At 43.0% G+C, this 24,960-nt stretch overlaps 1 protein-coding gene across 1 annotated transcript in view; it reads left to right on the top strand.

Moving 5' to 3' along the window:
* Window positions 1-24,960, top strand: part of SDK1 (sidekick cell adhesion molecule 1) — a gene marked incomplete at both ends in the record, with an annotated part of 410,080 nt that overhangs the window by 375,092 nt on the left and 10,028 nt on the right. Inside the window, 6 exons of the mRNA XM_080619378.1 lie at window positions 7,521-7,636; window positions 9,064-9,250; window positions 10,015-10,152; window positions 13,242-13,403; window positions 14,586-14,711; window positions 22,889-23,053. Coding sequence (XP_080475504.1) covers window positions 7,521-7,636; window positions 9,064-9,250; window positions 10,015-10,152; window positions 13,242-13,403; window positions 14,586-14,711; window positions 22,889-23,053 — 894 coding nt within the window. The remainder of the gene's footprint in view (window positions 1-7,520; window positions 7,637-9,063; window positions 9,251-10,014; window positions 10,153-13,241; window positions 13,404-14,585; window positions 14,712-22,888; window positions 23,054-24,960) is intronic.

The raw sequence follows: 24,960 nt of genomic DNA, 5'->3' as shown, positions 1-24,960 counted from the left end.
GGGGGTTGGAACTGGATGATGTTAAGGTCCTTTCCAACCCTAACGACTGTATGATTCTATGATTCTGTTGTACACAGTTGCCTTTTTTGTAATGAAAAAATTAATTAGCAATATCCTAAAATACTTTGACTGCAGCAATTTGGACACTGAGGTGATGTTGGGGGTATGGGACCACAGTTTTGAACTCAGGGATGCTATGTCTGCAAAATAAAGAAAAAAAGAGAAAACTCTCAGAGTTGAGAAAATGCAAATGAAATCTCTCTCAGAAGCAAAGATCACAGCCCTCCATGGGCTTTGCATTGCAATCTGTAAATCCTAAATGAATACCTCATGGGGGTGAGCTACCCAAACTTGCATTAAAGCCACAGCAAAAGGTTCTCACAGTGGCAGATCTCACCTGTTCAGTTGGACTTTTTTCTAATATGGCTTTTAACATTTGATCTGTGGCAAACCCAGTGGAGATTCACCCTAATTATTCTATGTGCTCTCTTGGCTTTAGTGGATCATAAGGAGTTGTTGGTGCTTTTAAGGCTTTCGTAGGTGCTGTCATTAAGGTTAGTGAACATTAAGTGGGTGCTTTTGTTTACTGTCTTGTGGTATTGTGATATTAGAGTGTGGGATTAATAAATGATTATGAGTGAGACATGGCTATAAATGGAGGAGGAGGAGTTTTGGGAATCAGAGAGCCTGGGGAGATGGTCTGAAGTAGGTAATTCTGCCTTTGTCTAATGGCTAGATGTTTCTAAGAGAGTTGAGAGCAGGATGTTCCCACCTGCTGCTCCTACTCTTCCCAGTGCTCCTCAGAGAGGATCAGGCCAGGGTATCAAACACTCCGCAGTTCTTCACCATCCCTTGCACCCTTGAACAACCTTCAGTACATCATGGGGGGTGAATCCTGCATTCTTCAGAGCTGACACTGCTCTCACTTTACACACTGGCTTAGGTCTACTAGCTTTAGCAGACTTAACCCTCATTTGCATTTATGTAAGTGAAAGGGGATTTTAGCTTGTAGATTTATGCCGGTGTGTTTGTTTGTGCATACCTAATGCTTGTCAGACTCTTGCTGTTCCTGCTCATGGGTCCGTCTCTGCTGACTGATGGGCTGCCGGCCTGTGTGTGATCGTATCCTTGTTGACACAAAAGAACCAGAGGAAAAAACTCCTTATATTATATATCCCCTTCCTGGTTTAGTCACCTGTATGCTGTTTCCAGAGGCAGTCTGACAGTTCTTTAAGGGCTTTAGTTTTGGGCCAACAGCTCTCAGTCCCTTGATCGATAATCTCAGTGTGCAATGTGATAGCCTATTTTAGGTTTATATTAGCTAAATAGAACTGTGAGCTTCAGCAAAAGAAAAGTGTGTAGGTTTTGCTTGAAGGCTGTAACTGTTTCACAGTACTGCTCCATGAGATTTGCCTCCTTTGTAGGCATGGTAATGCAGTCATGGTAACTTCTAGTGCAGTCACAGTAACTTCAGATCATGTCTGTCCCCTGAAAATCCTGGATTGCACATGACTTATTGGAAAATCTGAGCCCCACATTAAAAAATTAGCAATCACAGCAACTGTGATTTCACCACCGCTGGAAGAGACAGTGAGGAACAGGATGAGAGTTACTTCTGCTTCAGTCACTTGCCAGTTCATGAAGGTTCTTCATGAATAAGTCATATCCATGGAGGTTTCCTGAGCCTTCTCAGTTCAAAAAAATGGCATTGGCAAGTAACTTCCTGGAGTCTGTGTCCATGGAAAGGATACTCCATTTCTAGTCCTTGTTTCATTTCAGTGTTTTCCATTATGTGTGGTTAATGTCATCTCTCCCTCCTTCCTCCCTCCACCCCCACATCCTTTTCATGTCTCTGCAGATGCTGAAGACAGGCCTAGCCAATATTGGGAAGCTTCCCAGTACTAAGCAGAGAAGCTGGGGATGTTACATTTGGGTATCATTTGCAGCTGCTTTTATTTATGCTTTTTCATGACTTCAATACCCTTAAAATTTTGATGTGGCAGAACGCAGCTACATTACCAAGTGTAGCATACAGGGAGGGGACCAAGTGTTTGCCTACCCAAATAATATGGCACAGAGTAAAGCAATTGTGGGTGTGCTAGATTCCCAAATTTTCATCCTGACAGCTGTTTTCCTCCTCTCCACCCCTTCTTGTCCACCAAGGTAGGTTTGCCTGTTTGCCTTTCTATTTTGCATTGGTTAGCTTGTGTTCCCTCTTCATCGGTGTTCGTGAGGGTGAGAAAGATGTTGTTCCAGTTAGTCTTGTATTGACTTCCATTGGTCTCTTGTACCCTAGGAAATGTTTCAGTTTCTCTTACAATCATGTAAATCAACACATCTATCAACACCCCTAAAAAAGGGTTATTTTCTACTAAAACCTGACTTTTCCAGCTGCTTTAACCTCCTCCCCGCCCAGTAGAAGGTGGGGGAGACCAGATTGCTCCTTTCCTGAGACTCATTTCAGGTCACAGGGTGACACAGGGCTGGCAAAGTTAGTAACTGGGTTAATAATTATATAACTTAATAACACCAGGTTTTGGTGCCAAACTGTCAGCCTGAATATGAGGGTAGGAGCACTCGAGTCTAATATTAGTGAATGGAGTTGTGTTGAGGGAGTTAAGATCCTTTATATGCAGCTCTGCTTGTCTTATTGCATCTGAAATACATCTAAGTAACCCCAGAAAGTGCAGTCTTTGGAAAAAGCACATACTTCCATCACAAAACATAGCCTAGCCTAAACCAGCCAGAAATTGGTGGGAAACATTCTAAATATAGCTTGTGCTGCTTTGTCACAGCGGAAAGCTGCTTCGCAGTAGCTGTTTCTAAAGCACAATTAACTAATTGTTATTGAACTAATCAGCATCGCTCACGCAGCATTCCTTATGGCAGAGGTACTGCTGCACAGGGGAAGTGTGCCTCACTCCTACCTCTCTTTCCCAGCCACTGCAAGAAAATGGCCAGTAAACACTGAACATGTTTCTCTCATGCTGCTTTTCCATCGTGGAAGGAGTGACTGCAAACATCTGCAGAAACACCTTTTTGTTCTTGCTTGGGAGGTATCATCTTTGCATTCCTTCTCTAAACCCTTACTGCAAGAAAGCCCCTTGCATTTTGCTTTGCCCATCCTGCAGATCAAGTCGTGCTGTTTTATCTTGTGTCCTTTTGTTTCTTATGTTGTGTTTGGCTTTTAAAATCCACTTAACTGTTGCTTGCATGCTCCATAACTTGAGGGCAGTGGCTGCAGTGGGAGAAGAACCAATCTGTTCTCCATGCCACTGGGGACATAAGTTCAATACAATGAGGATGGAATAGGCTAGAGATTTGAAAAATAATAATATGAGGGTTATTTGAAGAGTTATTAAAATAGGGAAATGCTGGCAGAGTTTGCGTGGGGGGATCCGGGAAGAGGTCAGTGATGGAGATTAATTACATCAACATCTGAGCAGCAGAGCTGATCCCGGTGTGACACAGGAGGATGGATGTCTGAGCCCTTTCCAAATGCTTTCCACCTCTGTTTTCCATGACTGTGTGTGCCAGGAATCAGTGTGTAAACTTCAGAGGTGCTGCATATGCAAGCTTTGTCAGCACATGCTACACTGAATATTGCTGTGTCTTCCCTCTTCTGTTGTCACTAGGTAGATAAGATTACAGCTGGGATGTCAGAACCACCCCTCCATTATAATGTGTAGACATATAGATTAGAAGCTTTTTAGGCCTGGAGCTGTGTCTTTGTTCTGTGTTTATGCAACACATTGCCCAATGAGATTCTGGCCTCTAGGTGCCAACACCAAAATGCAGATATATTGATTACTAGGGAATAAAAGCAGGCATGTTCACAAAGGCATGCTTTGATAAACTAGGGAGGAAGTGCTTGCTAGACAGAAAAGGATCAGAGGCCTTTACAAAACTGAAACTTGCTTGGGATTGTTTGGAACTGTGGGATCAAGCTGATGCACAGGAAATCTTCAGTCTCTCTTCACTGCATTTTTCTCCTCATTTTTTTTTTTGCATGCATGTTTATTTAAATGGCATGAGTGTCAGGGAATCTTGTCCCAGTCTTGTCTGTGAATTTCCTGACATAATACTGGCATTGCAGAAGCAATTAGAAAATCAGTAGAGGAGAAATCTTTTCCTACCCGGCAATTGGAGCAGATGTAAGAGCAGCAAGGAATGCTTCATGAAAGCAGTTACCGAGTATACCAAATGAATCACAAGGATTTGTAGCCTACCTGTGCTACAGAGCATCATGGCACTGTCACTGAGAAAAGGAATAGTAGTTTTGTATTGATGAAAAGCTCTGACTGACACAGAGAGCAAATATCCCAAGGAAGCAGTGAGAAAAAGTAAGGTGAACCTTCTGCAATGCACAGAGCTCTGTCACAGGCAGGCCACTGGGGATTTTAAGCACCTTCTCTTTAAAGGTTATAAGCATTTGCAAGCTCAAATTGACTGCAGTGTGAGCAGAGGCTGTTCAGCACGACTGGAAAATGAGGGCAGTGATATGTTTAAATGTGAATTTAGATGTGTAACTTTATTTATGGGCTCATTTTGACACTCGCTGCATTTCCCAATAGAGTTGTTTTTACTTGATTCTGCCAATCTCATCCCAGACCATAGTTATTGTTATTTTTTTTCCTGATTACTATACAACCTGCTCAGCCTTTCTCCTTATGGTTTTGGCTGAGAAAGTGTTTCAAGGAGACAATCTCAAAGGTGAATTGAAATCAGACAAATATCTGCATGAAATTCCAAGGCAGGATACATGCACAGAATTAGACTTCATGGATACATACTTTTTGTTTTTCATGGAAGATGAAATGCTTTCCACCTGCCAAGAGCTGAGTTTGGACCCTCAGGGGTCTGTGTCACTCCTGCTATAGTTGATAATGTCACTAACAGCTAAAGCCGTGTGAGGTTAGCTTTAATCTTGATTTTTATGTATTCGTGCTTTCAACAGCCATGAAAAAACTCAGAGCTCAGTAATCTTGAACTGCATTCCTAGAAGGTAAAAGGCTTTTGAATTCACCTTTAAAATGCACTTGCTTTTTATTGGCACAGGCTGTCCATACATACAGTGAATGGTTTGGGGTTTCAAACAGGTAAAGGCCTTAGGGATGTGTTTCCTTCTTTTTAGAGTATTTCATTTCACCCTTAATGTGCTGTCTGCACAGAGCCACATCAAGCATCAGCAGCACTGTTCTGTTATCCCTTGCTGTCAACAAGAAATCTGTGCTTAGAAGAGGAGGTACACATCAGCCTTTGAAAGTTGAGCAGAGGGACAGACACACAGGGCACAAAACCAAACAATTTACATCTCACGGAGGATCTGGGGTAGCAAAAAGAAACGTTGTTTTCAACACCAGCCTCTTTTTTCTTTCCTTCCCATCAAATTTTCTGCCGCTCTGCCAGCAGAAGTGCAACTCCAGCAGTGAGTGTGTCAGTGCAGAGTGATCACTGGCAGGTTTTAACCATTGTATTTCTTAGATGTGCTCCAAAAAGGGGTTGAGGAAATATGGTGTTTTTCTGGCAGCAGGTCGCACACGCTGGCTCTTCTAACGGTCACATCTTGGAAGCAGCAATTGTTGCAGGCTGGCACAGGGGATCCAAAGAAAAACACTATTATACATGCTGCTTTAGACCTGGGTATTGAGAGCACTTTGAAGCTGTCAGCTGAGGACAGGCAGTAGTGTCACTACCTCAAAAGAAAATACATTGCTAAAGTGATCCATTTTCTTCTGCAATTGCACATATTCCTGTTTCCCTGAGCATGTCATCATCTGCAAATCTCCAAGATGTATTTTCAGGCTTGTCCTGTGTGATCAGCTTGGCCTCACACTCTGATGTGTGCTGTGGAAGTCTCAAAATCTTGAGCGTTTTGGTCCTTGACAGCAATACTGTTGCACTGAACTTCCTGTGCTCCACCATGAAGCCCAGAAGACAGAGCCGCAATTAAACGAGTGCACCCCTCTGAACAAGCTGTATTTTACTGGTGGTCACTGTCACCTTGGGCACTCACTATGTGCAGCTGAAAAAGAAACAACAAAAAATAATATAAACAAATAGTTTTAACTGAGCCCTGCAATAAAGGCTATTTTCAATTTTGCTGTTCACGTTTTAATTGTACAGCAATAATTTTGCAATCCAGTTGCCGATGGCAAACATGCAAAAGACATTAACTTTATTTATGTTTGGGATTATTAATGTGGCTGTTAAAATTCCTCCAGTTAGTTTTGATTGAATTGTTTTTTGTGCAATTCTGTCATTTAATGGAGCGGTAAATAAGAATTTCTGATAATGAGCCCAAGCATCTGTCACAACAACCTGGCGCCGGTTATTAACATTTCCATTAACGGCAGGGTGGGCAGTGATAATATGGAAACCACACAGTTAGAACAAAATAAATAGTTGGTGTCAGGCTGAGTGGGTGTTAATTACTATTTTATTTTATAACTCGGGGGGAGGGAGTATTGGTAGAAAAGTGTGACTTATGAAGGTCATTCTCTCTAAAGAAAGAAGTCTCCAGAGGGACGGGTAACCGGGGCTATCTAACTCGAGCAGTGAATGCTTTATCACTTCTATTTATGGCCCATAAAGGGGCAGAGAGAAAAGAGGAGCTTTCTCAGGCGGTCGAGGTGAAGGCTATGGCACTGTGAACATACAGAAAAAAGAAGTGTACCCTTCGCCCTGCCTTTCTTTCCCTACTTCGGGAATTTGAACAGGACACGCTTCAGCACCTTTTCTGTAAACAGAACATGTGCTGTTTTGTTAAGACCTGCCCAAGGCAGAGACAGCAGGTTGGGAGAACAGACTGTCCTTGCTAGCAGCTGGGGAAGAAAATCCACCTGCACCAAGCTGGATCCTGACAAAGGGAAGGATGGTGTGACCCAGGTGCACTCTAAGATTAGTTTTCTGGCATAGCACAATGCAAAGAAGAAACATCATCAGGAGCCAAAGAGGGCCAGTGTGTATATGTGAAGGTGTAATCAAAAAAGAGCTAGCGAGTACCAACTAAAAGTCATTTTGTCATTACATAAAATATTAATTGAATTGCTTAGCATCTGACTGATTTGGGAGGTAATTTTGGCCCGTATTTTGGCCCTAAGTCTTGGACCCTTGAAAAGAGGCTGTTATAAAGACTTGCCGCTGAGAGGGTGGCCAGGCTGATGGTGGCAAGGCACCTGCCTTGCTCCCAGTCGCTCCCAGTATCACTGCCCAAGGCAAGCCCAAAATGATAGAATGAAGACAAAATTCTCATTTCTTTTTCAAAGCTGCTGGCAGGATCAAGTTGGTTCAGTGTCTAACCCAGCCTGTGTGGGAGCAACCACCTCTGGGGGCTTGGCTGTTTCTCAGTCCACGTGTGCTGAGACTTCCTTGTGATAGATACCTCCAGGGCTGACTCTCTTAGCTGACTTGTGGCGTAAACAGAGCCCATCCGGAGTCCTGCAAATGGGAAATTGCATCCTGAATATGAACTAGTTTTGCTTGTCACTATTAATTCTTTTGTCCTCCTTTCTCTCTAGCACCAGCACTGGCCCCGCAGAACATCCAAATAAACTCCCTTTCTGCAAGCCAGTTGGAGCTCACCTGGGACCCACCTCCAGCTGACAGCCAGAATGGGAACATCCAAGGCTACAAGGCAATCTTCCCGTTTCTTCTGGTTTCATTTATCTTGCTTGGCGTTGCTATTACTTGTAGTTTGTAGAGCTATCTCACAGTTGCCCTCACTGCATAAGGCAAATTAAAACAGCATTCAGATTGCAGTACAGAAATGGCACTGAGTCCCAAAACAAAAAGAAAGAGAATGAGGTTGAGGGGGAGAGAAAAGAAGTGTGTTGCTTTTTGTGGAGAAGGAGAGCACGGGGAAACAGGGTATGCAGATAAGGAGGCAGCTCTACTTATGCAGGCAACATATCGGCTCCAAAAAGCAACAGACATGAGAGCTAGGGGCAAGAAATGTATTGAAGAAAATTAACTGAGCTTTCTATCTATCAAATGTTACAAGCCATTAGGAAAAGCAGAACTTTCTCTAAGCTAGAAGCCTGAGCCAGGTCAGATTTCGGAAGAATGATTTAATTTCCTTAACTTTAACAAAATTAAATCATAGTATTAATTGCATTTGGTTCATAGGAGACGAGCATGTTTCAGAGGCATGTTGTTCAGCTTCTCCAGCATGAGAATGGACCCTCAGAGAGTGGAAATGGGCAAGTCTACAAACACTTGAGCTTGGCTTTGGTTCAGTGTCTGGCTCTGCCTCTCTCCATGAATTGAGGTCCATAAGCAAAGAGAAACCAAGCCAGTGTGAATAATCTGGCATCCCTTCTTGGCAGTAACAAGCATCCTTATATATCAATTCATGTTCTTTTCCTTTTGTACATATAGAGAGCTCTAACAGCCTGGCTTGTAGAGCCAAGGAGGAGTCTTGCCTTGGCTCGTTCTCGCAACTTTCTGGCTTGCTTTGGCCTGTTGTAATGCTCTCGCTGCCAGGCCTGTCCAATAAGTAGGGCTGGCACCATTTTTCCTTTGGAAACAACTTCTCCAAAGCCTAGTTTTATGGCATCAGGATAAAAATTACGTAAGGCAAGAATGGGAAAAAGTACCTCAAGAAACTTTAAGGAAAGTCTTTATTACCCTTGTCAGGAAGACATTCACTTGGCTGTCTGTGACCACAAATGGTGAAACCATTGTATGCGTACAAAGGTGAATTATGGACCATCATAGCAGAATGCCAGTGCTGACAGGCAGCTAGCTTTTCAGGAAGAATTTAAAAACTGCCCTCTCATGCTGAACTCTGGCAGCTCGTATCTGCTGTCATTAGGCCACATTCTTCAGCCTGTGCTCTATTTTTGAGTGATGTACTACTCAGCTATGTGGTCACTGGGCTACTTTGATGCTGGGAATTTGACAAGGAAGAGAAAAGACTGGGAACATGGTGAAAAGTGTTAGGATCCTATTTAATGTAGGAGATCAGAGCAAGACTGTGCCATCTTCCTCATCTTTTATAGCTGCAATGCCCAGATATTTTCTACATGTAGGATATACTAAAACATCTCCCTGTTCCAACAGATTTATTACTGGGAGAGTGACACCCAGAATGACACAGAGAAAGTGAAGGTCCTTTTCCTCCCAGAGACAACTGTCCGGCTCAAGAACCTGACCAGCCACACGCGGTACATGGTCTGCATCTCCGCATTCAATGCAGCTGGGGATGGCCCCAGGAGCAACCCCTCACAGGGCAGGACACACCAGGCGGGTATGGGATCGTTGTCTTGTCTCAAAGCACAGCCTTGATGGTGACCAGCATGTAACTGGGCAATGGGTGAGGACATGGGTGGATGCAGGAGAGCACTGGTGTTCAGATTTAGCTTTTGGATGCGTCATTGCTCTGTAATGGTCATGGAGGGTTAAAAAGGATCAAATATGTGGACCAAGGGGGAAAAGGAGTGATGCAGAGGAAATAAATGGACTTCCAGAAGGACCAATCCCTTCAAAAGCTGGTCCAGACAGCATCTATGGGTCTGTTTCTGGCCTCTGCTATCACATCTGAAAACATGAAGGAACTCCTGGAAAATTGCCCAGGCAGTCCTGTGAGAGAATTATTGTGCTTTTTGTCATTCCTCCTTTTTTAAAGCTGGATCAGCAGCCACCCAGTTGAACGGCATTCTGTGTTGGTTCCGTGGTGGGAGTTGCTCCACCACAGAATGAAGGTAGTGCCCTTGTTGGTGGCAGTGGAGGTGTGCACTTCTACTGTATGCTCACACAGCACCCTTCTGAGGGTCATTCCCTTCTGTGTCCTATCTCCTTGCTTGCTTTTGAGATTCAGCTCTGCAGCTGGCTGCTGGATTTTTTTAGGACACCTGGGTTTCTAATTGATTACCAGATATTGAGATACAATTGAAAAATCCCATTTTCAACTTGTTTCATTTAGATTTAGGCTGGGCAAATAAACCAATGTTTTATTATATATATCAGATTGACTATTTCTACTGCAGTTCATTCTGTTTGTAATCCTTTCAGCACCCAGTGCTCCCAGCTTCTTGACGTTCTCGGAGATCACCTGCACTACACTCAATGTGTCCTGGGGTGAGCCGACAGCAGCAAATGGAGTCCTGCAGGGTTATCGAGTAGTCTATGAGCCCTTGGCTCCCATCCAGGGTAAGACAGAGCTCTGATCATACATATTCATGGGGAAATGACAGAAAAGTACTGTAGTAGCTTTTATCTCTGCCCAACTTCCTACTTACTCTCTGTTGTTTTCCAAGAGAAGCCAGGTGGCAGAGGGCAAGTAAAACAATTCCACTTTGGCCAAAACTGCTCAGCAAACTATAATATTGTGGATTATAGGGATTTTTCTGTCCCCTCTCATTTTCTTTCACAAGCTGTATTCTGTGTGATTTGAGAAGTCATTTTACAGCCATCGTTACCTGGTGTGGGCAAAGAAGAAACTCAGCCTGAGAGTGCCTGATTGTCTCCCTGTGTTGCACTTTGAAATTGCTGACTAGGCTCCATCCCAGAATAATCAGTCAGACACATTTGCCTTGCTTATCACATCATGTGTCACTTCTGTTATCACAAAGATTGCCGGGGCATCAAATGTGCTAGTCATCACTGGTACCTCTGCTGCTTTTGACAGGGTAGAATAACTGTGCAAGAGATTTAGTTGTGTCTGTTTACATGGAGTTTTCAAGCAGCATTTTTACCCTAGCACTAGATTTAAGCTAGACCACAACAATGTTGTGCCCACAAATGTTTCATTAATTTGCCACAACAACAACAGAGAAAGATTTGGCAATTTCTCTGAAAACAGATGTAAATTCATTCCAAAGGAGAATTAGAAAAGATTGTAGGGTTTGTGGATGGTCTTATTAATAGTTTTATATTCCTGGTAGATTGCCAATAGTTCAATAGGATGTCCAACTTTGGCAGTTTGACAGCAGGCAGAGTGATTTCAGCCATTGCCAAGCCATTTTAAACTCTTTTCCAAAGAAATAAGGGTATCAATCACTTGTATTTGCTTCTTCTGTAAGGAATAAAGATCTATATTGTCTGAATATCCATGTCTCATGCACTGAGAAAGTTATATTCAGGAATGAAAATACAAGAATAAAAGCACTTTCAGCCTTTATGGATGGCAGGTCTGAGCACAAAGAACTAACGCAGAAAGCATTTCTAATTCTGACCAAGAAATGTATACAGAGTATACAGGAGGTTCAGGATGTTTGGGCATTTCCTGCCTTTTATTCATTCCTACACAATGTTTAAGAATACATTTTCCCCCCTGAAAATATGGAAGTGTCAGATCATGTTTTCTCTGTATATATTTGACTTAACATCCTCAGAATCTTTGTTTTCTTTTCTTCTTTCCCCCTCTTCTGTCTGTACTATCTCTGTCTCTAGTTTGTCTTTTCTTTCCCTGTAGAAGATTTCTGATGTAAGCAAGGACGTTATGGCAGGCTTTGCCTCAGATTCTGAATTTTTGCCTAGACTTATTTCCCAGTTTCTATCCATTTGCTTTTATGCCAACACTTTTCTTTCAGCAAATGTATTTATTCTCTGGCCATGGTAAGAAATCCCTCCCTTGATGCCATCATTTTCCTCCTATAGTAAAGCCATGCTTCTTTATTTAGACAGCGAGGTAGAGCCAAGCTCATTTGAAGATAGAGCATGTACTGGTGCTGACTGCAGGTAGATCATGCAGACCCCATGATCCCAGAGGGTCCTTCCAGCCCCAAGCTTACATTCCTCTGTGCCAACACTACAGTGCACCAGCATGGATGGACCAGACCTCCCCTGGAGCTTTTTGTTTGCATCTTTTGACTTCACACCCATTCATTATATTCAGCTGAGTGTCCTCACTGTGACATCTCCTTTCCTCCCACTCAGAAGCCACTGCTTAAAAGCTGCTCATTTTGCACAACTTTCTAACAGGGATCTGTTCTTTACCACAGCCTTCTCCCTTGTTGACCTTTTATTGTTTAAGCTTTACAGCTTTCTGTTTTACACAATAACAGACAACAAAATTGCCCTGGAGCCTTTTTTAACAGTTCCTTTTTGGGGGAGAACATAACTTCAAAATGACAAATGCTTCCTGATTTGTCTTAGAGAAATGAAATAGTACACCTAGGGAAGGAGGGAGCACTTTTACTGCTTCGTTGTTATCCAAGGAAAGATTCCCTGAGTTATAAATGGTATCTGGGAGAAAACTTTGAGCAGAAATTGCTTGGACATTATTCTTTATTTAACCAATAAAACTGAACTCATTGTTTCAATTTGCATAAAACAAGCATCTGGATTGAGAAATATCTTCCTTGTGCATTTTTCTGGAAAGATAAACTAGCAAGCAGACTTCTCCAGCGCGAAAAACGGTCTCCCTTTCCCATCTTCTTGGTTTGCAATGTGTTCTGTACATCTGCAGAACTAGAAAGAGTGCCAAAAGGACTTTGTAAAATCAAACTTTCTGTTCTGTTCGTTTGATTTTATTAATCAAATTCTTTCTATTGGCTGACTTTTAGAAAATCTCAGTGTTTTCAATGCACTCATTTCCACTCTGCCCTTTATCCAGCATTCAGAACCTAAATGTGAAACTAGCTATGAACTTTGATAAAGGAAACAGCACTGATTTTAGTTCATCCATGTAAGAAAACTTCTTGGAGAGTGAAAAATGGGAAACACCCTGAAGTCATGACTTCAGGCTTGTCCAAGCTAATAGTGCTTTGATTGCATCCGCTATTGCAGTGGCATTCACACCCACAAGTTACCTGTGAGATACACATCCTTCATTTTGCATTCACTTGGCAATGGTGGAAATGACAGGATGAAATGGGTGGGGAAAAAAATGGCCCTTGTTTCCTCCTTCAGGCAATGTCACAGGTTACTTGGCAAAGAAGCAGTGGAGAAATGCTTGCTTAGGAAGCTATCTACAATGTGGAGTCCTCTTCGTTTACCTCCTCCTTTCTTCCCAGAGTAATTAGTGAAGTTGCTGTAGTCTCTTGGTAATTTCCCAGTTGTGTTGTAAGGTTTTTTCTTGTCAGTACCCACTTATCAAGCTTAAACTCTAATTATACTTATCAGTGCTGAAAATTGGCTATTATCACTACTTAAACTCCTGCTAATTGTAAGAAATACTTTCTTAGCAAACTGTTAGATAATTTTACTTACCATCTAGATGTAATAAGCTCCACTTGATTTCTTTTTTTTGCATTGCAACCTTCTCTTATGTTTTTTTATCTGCATGGCTGTTCCAGGAGTAAGTAAGGTGGTGACTGTGGACATAAAAGGGAACTGGCAACGCTGGTTGAAGGTCCGAGATCTCACTAAGGGTATGACCTATTTATTCAAAGTGCAAGCCCGTACCATCGCCTATGGACCTGAACTGCAAGCCAACATTACAGCTGGGCCAGCAGAAGGTAAGTGGAACAATAAAAGCATCAGTTATACAAAGATGGTCCAACAGTGGGGAATAGTGCAATCAGGGCTTCACATAAATTTCCAAGCCAAGGAGAAGTTGAGTCACAGGAGCTCAGGACATGATTCAGTGGGTTTTGCAACTGCCCATAAAAAACATGCTTCCCTTTTTCCTGAAATCAAGAAGTCTTATGTGAATAAACAAAACAGTGTGAATAAATCATAATGCAAATGGGCTAGCCAGGGATTTCCAAGCTGCAGCCTGACAGCACAGTGCATAATTCTGACTGTACTGCTCTGTGGTGGAGTCAGAACTGGAATAACTGAAACCAGCAGAGGATCCTGGATACAAAGCCAGAAAGAATTTACAATTATTCTTTCCTGACTCTGGCTTATGCAGATGGAGAAGTCTGCAAATTTCCTGATATGTCAAGAGAACAGCAACATTCCCCTCTTGGCTCAATGTCTGTACAAAAGAGTTGGTTTTCTTATTTGGTCAGTGATTTTGATAAGCAGATCATCTAACAAGGTAGATGCCCTCCAGTGATACCAGCCTGTCCGGTAAATCACAGAGCATCAATGCATTGACCACAGTTCTGATTTTCCAGCTCAGGGAAGTATTTGCTTCCTCCGTGAGAGCCACATGTGGCAGTTCCACCTTTCTGGGTACCAGCAAGATTCCGTTTTATCACAGTACACCCTCCGTGTAGCCATGATCTGGGACAGCAGCACTGTGGATCCACAGTTTAACTCTCATGCCCCACCACAGATAGTATAAAGTGGGAATCCTCTTTAATGTGGCCATGGCATCTTCCCAAGTGAATGGGCAGGCAGCTGTCCTCACAAACCTCTCCCTGAAACTTGGAGGCTGGGTTCACCTCTAAAGGCAGAAATAGCAGTGGCAATGTGCAACCCCTGCTGATATGCTAATGGTTAAAACGAGAGTGTTTTCTTCTCTTCTATTCTTAACACAGGAACCTGTAAAACCCAACCATTGGTCTATAACTGCTGGTACTAGAACTAGTGGAAAAAATTAGGTCAATAGCCCACTGAGCTGGTTCAAGGTGCCTGTATGTTGACCAGTACTGCTACGCAATTTTTTTCCCCTATATCAATGGAAGAAATTACTACTGCAATCTATCTCTGATACCACCACCATTTGCTACTCTTTTTTCATTCTTCAGGGTCTCCTGGCTCCCCTCAGGAAATTCTGGTGACAAAATCTGCTTCTGGGCTGACACTACAATGGACTGAGGGAGATTCAGGAGAAAAACCTACAACTGGCTACATTATAGAGGCACGACCCTCAGGTAAGGCATAGGAAACACAGAGAGCTTGGTGTCATGAGTTCCCTTCCTTCGGTCAACGCTGAAAGCATCCCACAGTGGAGAGATTGTTTGTCATCTCAGTAAGGCAGTGGGATTTTATGAGAGAATTTTGTTAGCCAATATTAAACCATTGCTGGTTTATTATGTAGTTTATCAGATTTTTCATCTGCTTAGGAGTAGTCACAGAAAATTACCCTGAATAGTCTGGCTTTTGCTGTGCTGCATCACTGGTAAATTATCCAGCTGATGAGCTAATATAGTTAATAATTAAAACCCACTTAAATGCTTACAGCATCTTTCATGTACAGGGACTAATAAGTACTTGCAAGCTGTATTTTGAGGACCAAAGGTAAAAGTTTGTCCACTTCTGCAGCAGAACGCAACAGCTAATTGCTGTTTTACTGTTAAGACTAGGGCCAGGACTTCAGCATCACATACATACTGATTTCCCCATTTGTTCTGTAGGGAGGGCATTAGCAAGGGAAAAGGAATCCCCTCATCACAACAGTTTTTCTTAGCCCTTTCCCAGAGCAACTTTGCTTCTGGGATTTGATTTTACTGAAGCTGCTCTCTTGCTTTTTCCAGAATATTTCTCCAGTTGGACAAAGTCCTTTTAAAAGCAAGGATATACTCCAGCCTCTCCCAGCTTGGTACCTGTTGCAAATTGAATAAGTGCACACTTCCTGGTAACTGAGTCATTAAGGAAAGGTGGTGAACGCTGCCAGACCCCAGTGTAATCTCACCTGCTAATTTCCATTCCTCTCTGACAGTGGATGTTGGTAACCATTCGCCAAGTACAGTTTTCCAGCTGATGATGCATCTACCAGATATTTGTTTCACACAGGCTGTGTTTGAATGTCATGGTGTCAAAAGCTTTGCTGAAGTCAGGATAGATGATGTCTGCTCTTTCTCCTCTATTGACGAGGTCTGCTACTCTGTCACAGAAGGAAATTAGACATGATTTATAGTTGACATATCCGTGTTGGCTGCTTGTTCTTTCCTCTTTTACTTCTAGGTGCTTGCACGTTGCTTGATTATGTATTGGTTAAGTGAGTGCTTACCTATTTGACTATATAAAAGATTCTGTTTCTTGTCTGTGTCTCAAATGTAAGGTTGCATTTAAAACCAATTATTTTAATTATATTTAAACAGACCAGTGACAAAATTATGGCCTGCATTTCTGTGGTCATCACTGAAAATGCAGCTTTCCATACCTGCATGTGATAGAATTTGCTCTGTAGTGAGACTCTGCCATAACCCTAAAATTTCTTCCTTATTTCTGTCATTTAACTTGAGGATTGTTTTCAAAACAAAGTCAAGGAAAATGGGTGCCTTCTCAAAGCACTGGAGCACTCAAGATTACTTTTCTATTTAATCAGAGGCATGACACTGCTGTGCTTCTATTTCTTTTACATCAGCTTATTGATTTCTGCCCTTATTTCTTCATAGGTAGAATATACTCTGTCTTATTTGAACAGCATTGTTTAGATAGCAAGTTAAACCAAAGCTGTACACTGAAGCTCACTCACTAGCGTGATTTCCCCAAGCGGGGCTTTCTGAGTACAAGTATTTTAGAGGGAAACCTGCAGCCCCTGTACACATTGTCTGCAAGGTGGAAATTCAGCTCATATGGCTGGTGACATTGATGTTCCTGTGCTTCTCTCACCATTCGATGTGAACAAACATTTCACAGTTCATGGGTAAGGAGGTAGGATTTGTGGCCCACTCTTTCTGAGTAGGAAGAAAATAGTCCCTCCAAGGCAGGTCTGAGCTGCATTAACCTTGGGTCACTTCTGCTGGCCCCACTCCACTGATCCTGGTAACACACGGAAGAGGTCTTATTCTCCTGCTCTTGCAACCTGACTGTTGAGGCATTTAATTCCTCTCCAGATTATTTTAATCCTATTCATGCTGCTGTAGGAAATGAACTAGGCATTTGTATGCTGGATTCTTATCCTTCGTTCTGGTTGCAGCTGGAGGAAGCGTGAAATGTGATCCAGGAGAGGAGACAGCCTAATTGGAACATTTACTTACTTCACCCAAGCATCAGCTTCCTTTCTGTGCTGCTTTTTCTTTCTCATCTCTGCATGGAGAAGTTTGAAATCTCAATTACGAGCTTAACAAAAGCGAGGAACTAATTTCTCCTGTCAGGGCTGGTCATTGAGAGCAGCTTCTTTTTTAATATCATTCTAAGAATTCGCTTCTGCACGTTGATTTATATGGGTAGTAGAGCATGGATTGGAGCAACTTTTGTTTTCAAGGAGTTGTTGTCCAAGAGAAGAGCAGCTGACTTTTGCCCTTCACATAAAATCAAGGAAGGAAAAGATAATCATCTTTTTAAGATCAAGAAAAAGGGCATTGGACAGATGAAAAGCTTTAGCTTGTTGCCAGTATTTAAATGCAATACCACTACTTTAGTGTTTCACATCTCAAGTGTCATCTATTATAGGCCTCATTACCCCAAACGCTAAATGCTGTATCATCTCATTTTCCCTGCTGTAGCTCCCTGCCAAGACTCTTCCATCAGAGTAGGAGGGTGGCTTTCTGTCAGAAATAGCAAACCCTACCCCCTTTTGTCCCTTCCCTTTGAATTTTTCAGTGCCCTGCTGTGTCTCCCTGGGCTCCAGCTGCCCTGCTGGGTTTAGCAATGGAGGCAGCAGGCAGCTGAGATTGCTCATTTGATCTCCTCATTTCTCTCCCAGATTTATGGAAGGTGACCATGCTGACTACCTCCTCTGCATTTTGAGTATACTCAGGCATGGGGATGGAGCAGGCAAACCAGGTTTTTTTCCAGCATGATCTGGCCTAGAGAATGACATTACGGAAACAGAAGAGTTTTTCTTTTCCTTCAACTCCTCTGTCCCTGGAGAAATGGATTCCAGTTTAGTTCCTTGTGCATTATAAGAAATGCAATTAAGCAGCCTCTGTCACTGCCATTGTACGCACTCCCTAGACATCAGCTAGGCTGGCTGAGGAATGGGTGTTGCATCATGCCCTCAGTTTTTACCTAAAGAGGAAAAGACAGAAATGGCACATTGACATTAAGGTTCCCAGTGCTGCTGGAATGAGTTGAGAAGCTGGTTTCATCCCTCTTTTCCCAACCCGATGCCCCATCCAAGGCTTCTCTCTCTGTACTGTGCTTTAATGGTGGACATGTGGCCTGTCAGGTACCAAGCATCTCATGTGGACTTGCCTTCCCAGTTATCCTCTATCTACAAAAGTGGTATTTTCTGTATAACACCCTAGGGATCCACACTGCCAGGAGTGCATTTGGATACCTAACTGCCAGCAGGAAACCTTTGTGTGTGTATTGGCCTGCTGCAGGGCAGCCAGGAAGGCGTTCAGTCAATCTGCTTCATGGCTTGTGTTGCCTTGGGAAAAGCCTCTGACCCAGGACAAGCTGAGGTTTCTTCTTCTGCTTCCTCTCCCCATCATGCATTTTGGACTTTCTTTGTTTGCTTTTCGCAAGCAGGGGATAACTTAAGCCCAGTGGAAGAGAATTACATCTTAACATGTTTGCAATAACAGTATTTCTAGCACCCTGGCTGGCTGGCATGAACAGGCCAGTAAACCTCAGATCAGCCACAAATCATGATCCTAAGACACAGGCAAATCAGGACAGTGTTTTCTTTTGCTCTCCAAGAAGATAAGTTCCATGAAGGCAGCAGGCATTTTGGGGAAGAAGAACCCATCTACTCAGAGAGGGGATTGTCCTTCCCATAAATGCTGGGTTTCACTTCTCATATCCTGAGGGCAGATCTCACTTTAGTTTCCTTTCTGGTATCTTTAGTAATATTTTTCTGTTTTCTTCCTTTTCTGTTTATTTTTAAACAAATTAGGGAGTGCAGTGTCAAACATGGACACAAACCAGCAGAAGTCAGTAAATTCAAAGTGAAGGGTGCAGCTGCATTGCCGGCACCTGCCATGGGGCCTTTTTCACTTCCACTTCCAAACGACATGCCAAGGCTGACAGTTTGTCAGCATTCACTTCCCATTCTCATCCTTTCACTAGTTTACATGATCATCCAACCCTTTGCCTCTGACAAATCCATCCACATTTTAATTGGATGCGGGAGGAACACTACTCACGTTTAGCGGGTCCTTAATTCTCAGCAGCTTCTCCCCTCATAAACCTCCTAATGTGTAATTAGGAGAAAGTTTTGCAGCTCAGCTCTCCTTTCGCTCCAAGAGGGGAAGGCTGGTGTTTAAGACCCAAATAACTGACAGCTTTCCATCTCCCCAGCCGCAGCACAGCAGTTGTTTGTTAGTGGCCTGAGTTAGCAGAGCTGGGAGCCTTTGTTACTGACTGACAGTTTTATTCAGCGTGGAGACCCCAATTAATTGCCTGTGAAACCAGGTTGGCCAGTGGGTGCTGTGTGTGGCTGCAGCTGGAACAGGCTGCTCAGAGAAGCTGTGGCTGTCCCATCCCTGGCAGTGTTCAAGGCCAGGTTGGATGGGGCTTTGAGCAGCTTGATCTATTGAAAGGTGTCCCTGCCCGCGGCAGGGGGTTGGAACTGGATGAGCTTTATGGTCCCTTTCAACCCAAACTATTCTATGATGATTCCTTGCTGACGCAGGACAGCCTGCACCTGGCCGGAGGGTGGCTGGGGCAGGCTGGACATTATGTTAGGCCAGAGAGGTTTCACCTTCTCCTCTCATTCAGATCATCTCCCCATGCACATGCCTCCCAGTTTGGAGGGAGGAGTTGAGGCTGAGAGATAAAGATCAAATCTCCCATCAGCAAGACATAAGGCTGAGACAGGGTCTGGTGAAGTGTTGATAAAACACTTTTTTTTGAGGAACCCTCCCTTTTCCATCACATGTTTAGGCCTTTTTCAAGAGACCAAATGCCCAGTGAAAGTCAATGTGAAATGACGAAAGGGGCAGCTGTTACTGAAGGAAAAGTATTTGAGTGATGCTAGTGATTCCGACTGCCAGCTCTGCTGCCTCCTTCTCAATAGGGACGGGGGTTGGTGAGCCTTGCTCCTCTTCCCCGGAGTGTGATGTGGCAAACTGCTTTTCTTGGCAGTTTCTATGAGTTAGTATTCAGCTGATGTCCCAACTACAGCATGTGTATCCTTCCTCCCTAAACTGAGTGGAAAATACTGTGTACAATTTACTAATGATTTTTCTACTGAACTTAAAGGCCAATCTTGGCTATCATAAGTGACCTTCTAATGAATTCTCTTTCAGCTGAACTAACATTTACAGCAAACCTGGTTTTGAGGGATAGGAGAAGAGATGCAGTGAATAAATTCACAAGTTGTGTTTTTGATATTTAATCTCAAAGTTCACCACTGAAAATGCTTTTTTAGTTTCGATATATCCGATTGCGATCTGTCTACAAGGAGGAACACGAATATTCCAGATGGAGATAAATTAATTGAGGCTCTGAAATTAAAAATCTTGTTGGCCAGGTCTTTGGAGGCCACAGACTCTCCTGTGCATAGCACTAGCTTGAGGTCAGCAGCGGAGGAAATATAAGGATATCCCTCTTCCCAGGCTGTCACTCTGCAGACTGCTGACCACTGTAGCTTGCATCAGCACCTCTCTGGGATCCCACAGTCACACACTGGGTCCTATCTTGACCAAGCCCTGTTTCCTCCCCAGAAAAATAAGCTTGAGCAAAGTTTTTTTCAATGGGTGAAACAGGGATGGGCCAGAGGAGACGTGGCCACCAATTGGAGCATCTTTGAGTCCCTGCAAGACAGGAATCCCCTCTGAAGAAGCATCCACCAGCAGCCTTTGCTGCCCCACACCATCGCCACCATAGCCAAAGGGACAGAGAGGTAGAAATGCAACGTTGACTTCTCAAAGGCAGTTTTTCCAACTTACTTCAAGCTTTCCAGAGTGGTCAAATGTCACTTCTTGGTCCATAGGATACTCTGCACTGTGCACCCTGATAGGTTTGAGAAAATGAGTGAGAAAGTGCGTGTGTGAACAGTTGTGTTTGTTGCAAGGAGTGTTGAACATTCATTTTTATTGTTGCCTTTTCTTCCCCCATCTAAGTGGCTTTCAATGCAAACAAATTGCTTTTCAGACAATTCACAATGGGCTCAAATTCTCTTATTGCTGTTTACAAATGTGTTTATGAAAGCTCAGGCAATTCTAGCAATTATGGCAATATTTTATAGTCTGAGATGCGTCTTCCTAGTGTTGGTGGTTACAACACTCTAACTTTGAAAAAACATCCCTCACTCCATCCGCTTCAGAGAAACTAAATCCCAAACTCCCTTTTTATTACATTGTAAGATTATGTGGCAGAAATAATCTAGCCTTCTATTGCCCTGTAAAAAGGAAGTCAATATTTTATCTCTTGTTTTATAGCCATTGTAATATCCAACTAATACATAACAATGGTACATTATGATAACTTCATTATACTCTGATCATGCTGGTGAATAATATATTGGTCTGAATTTTAAGCATGACAGAAAAATTACCTATTTTTATTGTTCTTTGGTATTTCTCAAACGCAGCTGGAACAATAACATTTCAATCTGCTTTTTGCATCCACTGAGACTGTCAGTCCTCATGACCAGAAAAGATGTAGACTGGGGGCTGTTAGTCACTGTGTGTGTTGCTAGAAGTGCAGCACGGTACAAATTACTGAGCCAGTATTTACAGATGCCAAAGTTAAAGCATTCACATGGAAATGCACCTGCAGTGTTAATCAGTCCATCTTTGCTGCTATTCCCTGTTGCACAGAAGGACGCTAAGGGCCAAATTTTGCCCTCTTACACCAGCACAATTCTGGAATCGCTGTGGTGACTCCAATTAGTTTATACTCAGGTAAATGCAAAGCAAAGGAGAACAGATTCCTGCCTGACATTGCAGCAGTGGAACAAGTCATTGAGGGTATGCTGCTGGCTCCTGCTTTATTGTTACCTCAATAATACGTGAAGCTATGGAAGTCATGCTGATGCTCAAATCTCACAGTGCAGAGGACTTTCTTTCAAAGCAGGCAGTTGGAGTCGTACCTATGCAGAGGTTATCATCATATTCTCATTGCTGTGGGACATGCAGAGAAAAATAGACATTGCTCGAACAGCTTTGATAACTGAAAGTAAAAGCCCAATGGGATACTTGTGAGGTCAGATCTATCAGAGCTACACTGGCTTAGGCTGGCTGAGAGTTTGGCCCTATGCATAGACAGTAAGTCCATTTTGTTAGAGAAAGTGCTGGGCACCAGTTGTTACTGAAGAGCAGTCCAGTTAGATTAATGCTTGATTCCTGCTCTCAAAATTATTTACTGTCATTTTTAATTTTCTAATTGTTAAGAGCATCCATCCTGTTGAAAGTTCTTTCCAATGTAGTCAAGTGAATATAAGATTACAGGTATGGATCAGGGGCTAGACTGGTGCCTGGTGAGGATGTGCATCAGGGTTAATGTCAGTATGGCTGTTGAGAGCCCAGATTATCCCATTGAAACACTGTCATCAGGGTGGTCTCATGTTTGTAAGAACTTTCAAAGGTTTATAATGCAAACAAAAGCTCATTCCTGTTTAAAAATACATGGCACAGAAGTGCAGCACTGAAGTCTCACCTTATGGGCTGTGCTATGCTGCGAGCCAGCACATGCAAAGGACATACCACTACTGATACTGTGGAGCAAGCAGCACTCCAGTGACACCAGTCCAGCAGGCACCAGTTCATGCAAGGCCACAGTACTTCTACCAAGATCCAAATCTTACATTACTTTGCAAAGCCTATGCACTTTGAGAGTGAAGTCAATTTTGCAATACAAAAGCAGTCAAAACCTGTGTGATCAAGACTCATTGATGGAGCAGGTTGCTTTGGGTTTACTTGCTCTGTCAAATACCAGGCGTGCTAATACGGTGATCTTAGCTGATGAGGAGGGACCCAGATGGCTGGCAGCTGCTCTAGCCAGCTCAGGTCACTGTGGGTGCTGCTGCAGATTTTGGAGGAGACCTCTTCCATCTGGGCTATTATTATTAGACCCCATCATGAATAAATACGTTTACAGATGGGGTCCTGCAGGGCATTCTGACATCTGTGTGTATCACTGAGCAGCCTTCAGGTAAGCATGTCCACTGCCTATGCTTGAAACACACCATTTATGGCAATTCTTTTCAGTAAGCAACAGGAAGTGCCAAGTCACACAGTTCATGCCATTTCTCTCCTTGCTGCTTTCCTAGATGAAGGACTGTGGGATATGTTTGTGAAGGACATTCCTCGCAGTGCTACCTCCTACACAGTTGGCCTGGACAAACTCAAACAGGGTGTGACCTATGAATTTCGGGTGGTGGCTGTCAATGAATTTGGCTATGGAGAACCCAGTGTTCCCTCTGTGGCAGTATCAGGTAATCATGGATTTTTTTTTAATATCTTTTCCAATGGAATTTCTTGGGTTGGGGAGAAAAGAGGGGGAAAAGCTCCAACCCATATTTTCTAGTTGCAATGAATAACCAAGGGCAGCTTGTTTTCACTTGTTTTAGGATAAAACCAGAGTAATATAGTGGTGAATCGAGGCTTGTTCTTAGAGTGTGCTTTACTTTCAAGAAGAAAAATGCATATGTGCCATTTTTAAGTTTGGCAAAGAACCTTCTCAGGAATTTCCTGAGTGTTTATATATGAGATCTCTCACCCTAAGACTAATTTACACAGTCTACAATTTGTTTGGGTTTTCACCTTTCCTAATCTGTTGGTTTGTTTGCTCTGCTTCCTTCTTTATTTTTTTCCCCAAGGTTCTCTGATAAATATTTTCTGTGTTATTTTATATTTAGCTCTCAAGACTATTAAGTTTAGTTTCACAAAATCATTCCTGATATCCTCTGCCTGGCGGTTGAAATACAGCGTGATGCCTCCACTCCTTCATCAGAACAGCTTGTTGGTGATGCTCTCAGGCTTCTCCCAGCCTCCCTGCTCTGTTGTGCTTATTCCCAGTAAACAGGGCTATGGTTTAAACATGCTTCCAAAATCCCTTCGAGCAGCCCAATGCTCTGGTTTTCTGAAGGGAACTTCAGTACCTCAAAAAGCAAATTCTATTCAGCTTGCCATGTCTAGACAGCCAGAGTTCAGTGGCTTGTCATGAAGTAGGAGAGCTTGGTGCTTTACTCAGGTCTCTTCCTACCCTTGCAGAGACAGCTATACTCCAGGTTGCTTTTGAGCAGCAGGTTTCACCCTTGCTGTGTCAGCAAAGACAGGCAAGAGGAATAAAAGAACCTGATAAAGCAGCTTTGTGATTCAAAATGCTGGAGAGTCCTGAGAACCTGGCAATGCTCCAGTATCTGGAGTGGCTTTTATCTCTGCTCCTCCAGTGAAAAGCATAAACAGCATTCAACAGTTACCCAGCAGGCAAGAGTAGTAAAAGCTGCTATCGCCATCACGGCTCTGTTTGTCCTTACACAATTAACCACTTAGCCTATGAGAGCTGTTTATGGATTTCAGAGTGAGTGCTACCCTTGCTTTTCTCCTTCAGGACAAGGGCATAGACAACCCACTTCAAACACCTAGAGTCAATGTTTTTCCTACCTCTGGTTTCACAGAGGCTATAACGCAATGTAAAGGATTGGTAATCATGTCAGTCTTCCCTTTCCTGAAAGGCATTATTCCTCTGAAGCTGGGCATGCATCTCCTTCTGATGCTTTCTATATATGAACTACTTGTTTGTAAGTTCTCCACTTGAACAGAACTATTTAATTCACCTCCTTTCGATGCTTCAGTGTTCATCTCAAATTGCTGCATGAAAGTAAGAGGTTTCCATTAAGATTCACAGTCATAAAAGTATAAAGCATTCTTGGCTGGCCACTTTAGCTAGCACAGGGAGGTATGAATTGCACTGAATCTGCTCAGCCCAGCATGGCTTGTGCAGTTTGCCTTTAGGACTTTATTGGCTTGGGTTGGCCTCCTAGCAAAGGATTGTGGCTGCTTTTCATTGCTGCAGAATATGCAGTGATCTGGAACAAATTTGAGCTTGTATCGTGGGGCTTACCACAGACTTACGCTTGATCCAGAGCTCAGGACAGTTGGGGAAAGAGAGTGCCTCGGTTCAGTGATAGTGAGGGGTTGAAGCTGGTCTCCTGGCATTGCCCATTCCTACCAGGTGGTGTTCTACGTTATGGACTACAGGGAAATTGCATACAACTGCTGGGTTGTGCTCCAGCAGCAGCATTTTTCCTCTAAGCTGAGGGATGCTGACAAAGAGAATATCACTGCAAGAAAATAACAATACTTTAAACCAAGACTGGCAAGGTAACTCTAGAAGGGG

This window comes from Psittacula echo, assembly GCF_963264785.1.
Source record: "Psittacula echo genome assembly, chromosome: 5".
NCBI lineage: Eukaryota > Metazoa > Chordata > Aves > Psittaciformes > Psittacidae > Psittacula > Psittacula echo.
The sequence above is the reverse complement of the archived record's forward strand: the minus strand, read 5'-3'. Positions and strand labels throughout refer to the sequence as shown.